The sequence below is a fragment of the Mchenga conophoros genome, linkage group LG10 (assembly GCF_057382185.1).
Source record: "Mchenga conophoros isolate Kocher_MC1m ecotype Shallow Benthic linkage group LG10, M_conophoros_male_GT1.1, whole genome shotgun sequence".
Classification (NCBI taxonomy): domain Eukaryota; kingdom Metazoa; phylum Chordata; class Actinopteri; order Cichliformes; family Cichlidae; genus Mchenga; species Mchenga conophoros.
The window spans coordinates 6,873,648-6,883,139 of record NC_140535.1 but is presented as its reverse complement, the minus strand read 5'-3'; the positions used below and the strand labels follow the sequence as shown (position 1 = coordinate 6,883,139).

The following is a 9,492-nucleotide window of genomic DNA, read 5'->3' as shown; positions in this document are numbered from 1 at the left end:
TGAAATAAATGGATTACACTGCGGTACTTTCCTGTTTAATATTGTCGCGGGTCAGGACTGTTTGGGTTTTGTTTGACAGCTACGTGCTGTTGTTCCAGGCGGCAGCGTTACGGTTGCCATGGTTACAGGGCGACGCTCTCTCTCTCTCTCTTTTGACTGTGTGTTTCCTGAGAGCCTTTTCGTTGTTGTTGTTGTTGTGCTAAGCTAACAGGCTGAATGCTACAAGCATAGCTCTAAAGAATGTAGCATCATGGGCAGTGTAGTCCGTGTTGCAGGGAGAATGGACTGCCATACACGTTATGGGTCTGTGAGCGCGAGGAGGGAGAAAAAGGGGAGTGGAAAGGTACGAGTTGTCGTCGAGGAAAAACGGGAGCTGGAAGCATGTAAATATAATAATAACCACTGCAGCCAAGAAGAGTGCCTGACGAGCCCAGTTGTAAGTAAGCTATTAAGACTCGACTGTACACCGTGTTGGTGTTTTCCTCCGAAAACAATAAGTTCCGTTGGAGCAGTCTTTCAACGCCTCTCTCTGTCTCTCTCAAGAAAAGTTGACCCACACAACAAAGTAAAGCTATTTTTCGGCTGAGCCGACAGGGACCCCGCCGTATTAGTCAGAGGTCCCTTTACTACAGTTCGGAGTCGCGGACCTTCAGTAATAGTAATAAATCACACAGCAATAGTACATTCACGTTGTTGTAAAAAGCATGATAATATATTAAGTAATCCAAAGTATTCAGAATACGTTACTGTCATTGAGTAACGTAACGGAATACGTTACAGAATACATTTTGGGGCATGTATTCTGTATTCTGTAATGGAATACATTTTAAAAGTAACCCTCCCAACACTGTATATAACTGTAAACTGTATAACCGCTGCCATAGCTGGACTGGCCATCGGGCATACCGGGCATCTGCCCGGTGGGCTGATGGTGATTTTTCGTTTTTAATGGGCCGACGGTTACAATGAAAGGTGGTGGATTGGCCAAATGGTCATGATCGACTCTGGGCTGGACCAATTACAGCCGATGAGGTCGAACTTTAAAGTTCTGTATTTTGGTGTAAAGGAACGTCATTTGTCCCGAACTTCAGCAATTTTTTTTAATAAAAAAGACACAAAGCTGGAGTTATTCTGTGTCTTTACGCTGCATAGCTGCCTCTTCTTCTCTCATTCTCTCCCCCTCCATCTCCTGTTGCTACTTCAATCATGAAACTCATCAATGATCAGCTGATCGGCTTTGCTGTCCTAAGTCCGTCTCGTTTGTTTATCCCCCACTTTGCGCCAGAAAGACGAAACCAGCGGATGTCGCGCTAAACAACAGCAACACGTTTAAGCTTGATAAGCTGTTGTTATAATTTATTTGATATTACTTTCTAGTATCAGCTGATGTTTGCTGGAGCCACAGCCGTAAACTTTTCTTTCTTATTCTCATTTAAAATGTCTAGGTTTTAATAAATACAACCAAATCTTACAACCAAAGTGGTCATCTGATGTAAAATATATAAAAATTCATTATTGTATATAGTAAATATTAAGTCTAATATATGCCCTAATAAGCTATAGTACCATGTGTGCAGTCTGCAATTCTGTTGCAGAAAGATATTGAATCTATTTAATTACTGTAGAAAAATAACTGGTTTCTGTGCATTTGTTTTACCCTGGCAATACATTAAAGTCGATTACGTCGATTAAGCATCATGAGGCGGAGGGTGGGGGGGTGGTCCCCTATTTTTTTTACTGGGAGTTGGCAACCCTGCTAGTTAGGTATATGTAATTATTGATTAGGTTGTTTGATATTTCTGGTAAGTAAGTACCAGAATAGGGAGGATGGTGTAGGTTTAAGTTTATTAGATTGATACATATATACCAACAAGACAGTGTACATCACTGTCACAACAGCATTTGTTTTCATTCAAAGGCTTTATGGCTTTTCCTATAATACCTGGTGGGCCGTTCTCTAGTCAAAATGCCCAGGCTGATTTTTTTGTCCCAGTCAAGTCCTGACCGCTGCTATATGAACAAATACACACATTTTTCTCTGCAGGGCCCTATTTCAGGAAGCCGGTTTAGTGCAAACTTTGAGTAAGTATACCCTGAGTTAACGAAAACTCTGGGTTTTCGGTTTCACAAAGCGAGTTTAGATTAATTCTGAGTGAGTTACTATGACGACACACTCCGTGAAGCTAACCTGCCCCCTAGCAGGTTTACTTCAACTAACCCTGACGTTCTCTGCCTCTTTGTCGGAAACCTGACTGTAGGAAGTGTCAGACATGGCGTGCCCCTTCCTTGAAGAGCCAGTAGATGTTGAAGCCCAAATTCTCCGCAGAGCTCTCCGCCGGGAGAGAGTGATTAGAGCGCGTTTGGACATTTTATCATTTCCTGATGATTTCCTGTGTGAACGTTACCATTTTTCAGCACAATCTATCATTTATTTGAATAACATCCTCAGGCCTAATATTGCTCATGTGACACATCGCGGACATTCTCTCAGTTCTGTACATATTATTTGTATTGCACTTCGGTTTTTTGCAAACGGGAGCTTTCTGTATAATATTGGTGACGCTGAGCACGTTTCCAAGGCTACCGTCTGTCGGGCAGTCAGGAATGTTACAGTTGCACTGAAACGTCTCCTGTACTCGTTTGTGGTGTTCCCCGGTCATAGACCCACACGATTTATCAAAGAGGGATGCCACAAAATTGCAGGTATCAGGATGAACAAAACTTAATTCATGATGTGGTGATATTTGAACTACTACTTAAATTTTACATTTATTCTCACGGTTCCCAGGCGTGATTGGCTGTATAGATGGCACTCACATTCCAATCATTGCTCCTTCAGTAAATGAAGGAGACTATGTGAACAGGAAGTCTTTCCACAGCATTAATGTACAGGTACATAGTTCCCTGTAGCATTTCAAACTAACAAATTATTTCACTATAGTAATGGATGCTAATTTGTGTTCTCTGCACTGTGAAGATCATATGTGATGCTGCCAACATTATCACAAATGTGGAAGCCAACTGCTCAGCCTCTGTGAGTGGTGGTGGTGGAGGACCCCCACCTGTTTTTCGGGCCTCCGCTTTTTTTTCTGTTGGCTATAACGGGTCACATTTGAGCATACAGAGTAAGCAAATATGTACTTGTAATGTGCTCAGATAATTTCAATAAGTGCTTACAGAAAGAAAATTAATGTAGCCTCTAACTGCAATCGATTTACATCGGACAAACAGACCAAGCACTATGGCTCATAATACAATTACACCACCTGTTTGGACTATATTTTTATATTTCATTTTTACTTGCTGCCAGGAACGTTTGGGGCCTGTTGGGTTGCACCTGCGCTCACATCACGTCACAAAATAAAATGTATGAAATAAAAAATAAAATATAATAAAATAACGTGTTAAATGGGTGGAAATCCCTAGATCAATGTTTAAATTAACACTCACGCATTGACTCTGTCGGCTATGTTTTGCCATGCATGCTCCCTTTCTTTTGCAGCTGAGCCTGTGTTACTTTTTTTCCGCGGAATTTGCATGTTATCGGCATATGCTGCCATCAGAATTTCGGCCTCAAGCGCTGTAAAATACATTGACCGCGCCTTCTTTCCCTCCGTCTCCATGGTGACTCGCTTAATCTGTGCTCCACTAATCAGGGCTTTATGTATCCTCGTGCGCGCGCTTAACTTGGGGTTAAAGCAACTCCGCGTTGACTGAACTACTTGTTATCAGCCTTTCTGAAACCGAATATTCCGAGTTGGACAGTTCGGGGTTACTCAACCCTGAGTATCGTTTTTCACTCTGAGTTTTCTAAACCGGCTTCCTGAAATAGGGCCCAGAGGTCTGCCTCATGCCTGCTATAGCCAGGAAATGGAGAACCAGCGATTTGGTCATGTGACTCACGTGTCACATGACAACACCCCAGTCTGCAAATACTAACAAAATGGCAGCGTTCTTACAGTGGAGGAAATTTGTCTTCTTTGATAAGGATACGGTGAAGGACCCAGATGACAATGGGAAAAACTTTCTTCTCCCAAAAGGGATCTCGGCTTCTGACTCCGGTCGGGGTCATATCGTTCTCGGAGATATCCTTAAATGGCAACAGTTAGCTACGTTAGCTGATGTGATGCTAGCTTGCTGATAACTGACGCTAAATAACCCAGAATTCGTGACAGTAAAATTTTAATTCAGGTAATGTAGAGCATATCTTCGAGATAAGTAACTATTGTCTTTGCAGGTTATTGAAGCAGTAGGTTGTAGGCGGCGACAGAGCTAGGCTGGCTTCGTTTTCTGCGCCATATCAATCTACATGCAAATGTATACGTTATCGTTGGAGTTGAGGCTCGACTGCTTGTCTGAGACTGCACGAACCCTCGTGGACTTCTTTCCGTCTAAAGCTACATTTTACGTATTTCCCACTTAATCTTTAGCTTTACTGGGAACTTGTAGTTAGTCATCGTGTTTATTCCAGCAAGAAAAAGTAAGGGAAAAGCCGCGTAAAGTTCGTAAAAAATAGTGTACAACAGAAAGGGTTGACATGCACACCAGCACGTTAGATGCTAATCGAGCTTATTATAACCGCCTTGCACGGGTTTCCGATGGAGACCCACAGGGCTTTAGAAAATGATTAATACTGGCCTAGTATCCGCCTATATCCATTGTATCTACATAAATAATATATTTTTTAATATGCACCTTTTAAGACACACCTTGGAATGAAAATGTGTTTTAAGACTATCTTTTAAGATGAATAGATGTTAAATAAATGTTGGGAATGTGGTGCGGGAGACAGCTCCAAAGATTAGGGGCCACTCAACTGAGATGTTCAGAAAATCATGAAACTGCAAGACTGTGGAAAAAGTTCAATTAAGAAGCAGAATCTTAAAATTGATTCACTATTTTACATGATGCCAGTTGAATGACAGGAGTACACATGGTCTCTGAAAGTGTTTCTGGTAATGACATGATCACCAACATTTTGGAAGGTTTAAGGCAATAGAGGTGTCTGTGGTCAGCCAGAGAGGATGGATTTACTGTAACCAGAGCATAAACAAGAGCTGTAAGGGATGGGCTTAGCCAACTACATAAATGTAAATCTCCAGACGGTCTGATATAATTTTAACCTGGGAGGGAGGAAAGATTAGAGAATTTCAGCTAGGGCAGTGCGATATGACCAAAATCTCATATCCCGATATAAGACATCTATCATCCTGATAACGATATAAACCACAAAAATGTAACATTTTCTGTAATTCTGTGAATCTCGGGCAGCTCGACTTGCGTGAAGTGTTTCCAGCTGGGCGTTGTTTACCTGGAGGCGAGTTTTTTAACCTTTGTATGAAACTATACATTTTTAGACATAAGTTGTAACGGCCGCCATTTTTTGTGTAAGTATTTATTACACAGCCTGCTGCTGGGAAAAGCCTATTCTAACGTTTGAGTATAAGGTTTATTTTTTAGCACCTGACGGCTCTTTTTTCTGCTTCTCATCCGTAAATACTCTGCATAGTCTTTCAAGTGATTCAGTTTATTTTGAAAAGTCTCAACAGGATCTTGAGCTTTATTGTGAAAGGTTTATGTGGAAAATAAACAAGCGGACACGCGATGGTTATACCGTCATTGTTGCTAACAATGCATAAAAACAGGCGCTTGTCCGTCCATAGTGTGGTTATATTAAATATAAGAGAAAGAGTGAACTTTAAGAAATTAATATAGCCACTACAGTGACCATCAAAACGATGACAAAATATAGCCGTAAACAGTTTATTTTGCCACGCCTGGAAACAAACCATAGCGTAAAATGAAACGATAGACGTTTTTATATTGTCATCCGATATATATCGTTATATCGAACAGCCCTAATTTCAGTACACATAGAGATTTTTGGTTTCTACTAGAAGAACATCTGTTTTAGTGAGAGAAAAAGTTGAGACAGCGGAACTCAATTGAATGGCCATGAAACTATGTCATTTCTATGTCATTGGCATAGAAATGAAATTGAGTAAAAATCTGACCAAAACATAAATAATAAAATGGTGATCTAAGAAAGACCCACGTGGAAAAAAACCACTGACAACTGGAGCAGCACAAGTATAGTTAAAATCATAAATGATCTTAAGTTTCTGTGGCTGAAAACGAGACTGCAATTGTTTAAACAGGTTAAACATTGTCTAGTAAGGTGATAGTAAGTTTTTCTTTTGAAAGAAAAGGTAGTTAAGGTGAAAGGGTCTGCACCAGGTTCCTCAAGTGTTGGAATTATCACAATTGTTTTAAGAGCGGAACAGTTAAATTAGACAAGAGTGAATAACGTCAGGAGAGGGGATAAACAGGACTTCCACTTGAGTTGAAGTGGGTTAAGATGACAGGCAGAAGGCCTAGATTTATTAATAAATTCAGGTATTTCCTCATCAGTCACAAGTATGAAACTACAAAGGAAAGGAGTATGACACTTTCACAATATAATATAACTTGTGAAATTACTTGGAACCAGGTCTTGATGAATAATATTAAAATAAAATATACTGTGCATATAGTATGTAAGCATATACATTTATGTAAGTATATTGAAAAGAGAAAAGGATGGGGTATTTTTTTTAATTAATTTTGCAGCAATTTTATAAACAGCTTTTTTGTATTTTAGAAATTGTTTTGTAAATATATTTATCCTTAACCTTTGTAGTGTTACATATGGAAGGTAAGATCTGGCTTTTGATGCGCTCCTTGCAGCTGATGTCTTTTCAGGCCTACAAGTTGCGAGTTACACATCTCTACCAGCTTAAGCAACACAGCATCCTTGTGTCAGTGGGTCAGGATGAACATGGAATAAACCCTGTAGTAAGTCTGATGTTTCCCAGAGAAGTCTCATTTTCAAAACACACATACAGAAACCACTGCTAAACTGAATAATTCTTATTTCTTAGGTAAAGGTCTGGAACCTGGACAAGAGGGACAGTGGAAATCCTCTCTGCACTAGGATATTTCCTGCAATTCCAGGCAACAAACCAACTGAAGTTTCTTGCCTCAGTGTGCACGAAAACCTGAACTTTATGGCAATTGGTAAGACTCGAAGAAAGGTTCTTTTGGTCTACTGACCCAGTCGTCATTCTGAAAGGTTATAGCAGATTCTGTGTTTCCTGGCAGGCTTCACGGATGGCAGTGTGGTTTTGACCAAAGGTGACATCACCAGAGATCGTCACAGTAAAACTCTGACTCTGCATGAGGGAGCTAGCCCTGTCACTGGCCTCGCCTTCCGCCAAGTAGCAAAAGTTACCCATCTGTTTGTTGCCACCCTGGAGAAAGTCTACGTAAGTCACCATGTGCTATACAGAAATGAGGACCATCCTGTGCAATATCTTTGAAATGTCAATTAATGGAAGTGACCTAACAGTCGCTACATTCCTTCAAAGTTGAACACTTTGGCATTTGCTATTCAGGGATCTAGACTAACTTTTAGCCACGGTTACTTAACAAAAGTTAAGTCGCACCCAAATTTTTCAACTGCACCGCTTAACACTGCAGTTTTACATGTTCACTTTTTTGTGGGGAAAATTGCTGTCCATATAGACAATATTCATTTGTAAATGATTAACTAACAATCTTGTCAGCACAACGTTCTTTATTTGGAGCACAGTTCTACAAGAAAGATAAGTTACTGAAAAAGTGCTTGTGCTTAAAGTGCCAAAAAAGTATTAGTACTTGTATTGTAGACAATGTTAAACTTAATCATCATCTCTGCCTCCTCTGATGAGCTGTTTGCTGATTCGATTCAATTTTGCCTCAGACATACAGAAATATTATAATTCTGATCATCTATCAGTACTGACACTGTGAGACTTCATCAGAGGTGTGAGCATCACAGCAGATGCTTTTGTGTCAAAATAATTGAGGATAAAACAGAAAAACATGAAGCAGAGTTTCCTGGCCTGGCTTTTTATATTATATAACCTTAAAAATATTCTGCAATTTTGCATAATTTTAAAAGTGTAGTTTCTTTAGTATTGAACAGCAGAAATTAGGCTCTCTTGTCCGAGGCTCATTTGAGTTATTAAAAACAAACAAAACAAAAACAAACAAACAAACAAAAAAAAAAATATATATATATATAGCGGCCAACAGCGCTGTAAACAACGGTATGAATAATGCCGTTTTGCTTCGTGGTGGAAGCAAAATAGCAGAAGTTAGAGCGAATTAATGAAGACATTTTTCAAATGTGAAGCGTAGTTTGGATCTTCTTTTGCTGCTGGTTCAGTGAATTTTGGTTGGAGAGAGACAAAACCTGCAGCTCAGAATCTAGCGCAAAAAAGACATAAACACAAAGGGCGAACCCACCGACGCATCAGAATCAGTGAGCTCTTGGCTTTCAGCCCCAACGGCGTGTCCCTGTATGGGCCGTCGGGTGAGAAAGCCGAGTAAGAGAAAGCTGATGCGCCGGGTCCGTGCTCTGTGTTTACGTCTTTGTGTTTACCTGTTCTCATTTGCTGTTTGGTGGTTGTTGAAATAGTTTTGTGATCTTTAACCTCAGATTCTGGCATTTCTGGCAAAATACATTTATATTTAAAAGTTGATTCAGGATTTAATGAATCGATATCGCTTTATTCAAGCTACTCACCTCCCTCTATACACCTGCACTTTCAAACGTACACATGAAGGACTACAGAAATATCTGGACCACGGCCAATCAGAGAGGTCCCACCCTTGACTATCTCTGATTGGTTTAGACCACGATAGGGGCATAATGTGTGTATGTTGTTGACCACACGGAGACTTGAACAGCTGTTGGTCGCACCGGTGTGACCTAGGATGCTTTTTTCAGTCGTACCATTGAAAAAATTTGGTCGCATTTGAAACCACATTGGTCGCACTCTAGAGCCCTGCTTTTATGTAAGATTTAAAAGTGAAGGTTTACATTTACTAATATCAAAAAAGTACAGGACCCACAGTAAAAAACAAACAAAAAAAACCACACAGTCTGCTGAGCAAATTCTCCTCGCCATCCAGAGGTCCAGATTAAAGGATTGGGCCTTTGCAATTTGTGTTCTGAAACTGTGGCCGAACTACCCCTTCAGATCAGGAACTCTCCCACATCAGCTGCTTTCAAAACCCATTTGAAAACTAATTTTTATTCTCTGCTTTCAAATCAGAATGAGTTCAGACGACTTTTTTTTGTGTTGTTTTTTACTCGTGCTTTCTCATTTTATCTTATACTGTTATTTTGTTCTGTGATTTATGCTGTTAGAATATATTACATGTACAGCAGCGGTCCCTGACCCCCAGGCCAGTCATTTGGTACCGGGCTGTGAGAGTTGAGGCTCGGGTGTGAAATTTATGGTTTTCAGGGATTTTATTGTTTTTTGGGGTTTTTTTTAATAGTTTTTATCGTTAACTCGGTGTCCCTGGGATTTTCCTGTGTGTTATGAATGAATCTTTTTTTTTTTGGGGGGGGGGGGTGTACTGGTTTTATTTTGTTGCATTTATCCACGAGACCTTAAAGGC

At 40.1% G+C, this 9,492-nt stretch overlaps 1 protein-coding gene across 2 annotated transcripts in view; it reads left to right on the top strand.

The window, feature by feature from the left end:
* The first annotated feature begins 235 nt into the window (after positions 1-235).
* Positions 236-9,492, top strand: part of vps11 (VPS11 core subunit of CORVET and HOPS complexes) — a 29,389-nt gene continuing 20,132 nt past the window's right edge. Inside the window, exons 1-4 of one of the 2 annotated variants that reach the window (XM_085288314.1) lie at positions 236-436; positions 6,727-6,834; positions 6,921-7,056; positions 7,141-7,304. In XM_085288314.1, coding sequence (XP_085144440.1) covers positions 251-436; positions 6,727-6,834; positions 6,921-7,056; positions 7,141-7,304 — 594 coding nt within the window. In that variant the 5' untranslated portion in view covers positions 236-250. Of the gene's footprint in view, positions 437-3,498; positions 4,090-6,689; positions 6,835-6,920; positions 7,057-7,140; positions 7,305-9,492 lie in introns of those variants that run through there. The other variant, XM_085288313.1, reaches the window with a different exon arrangement.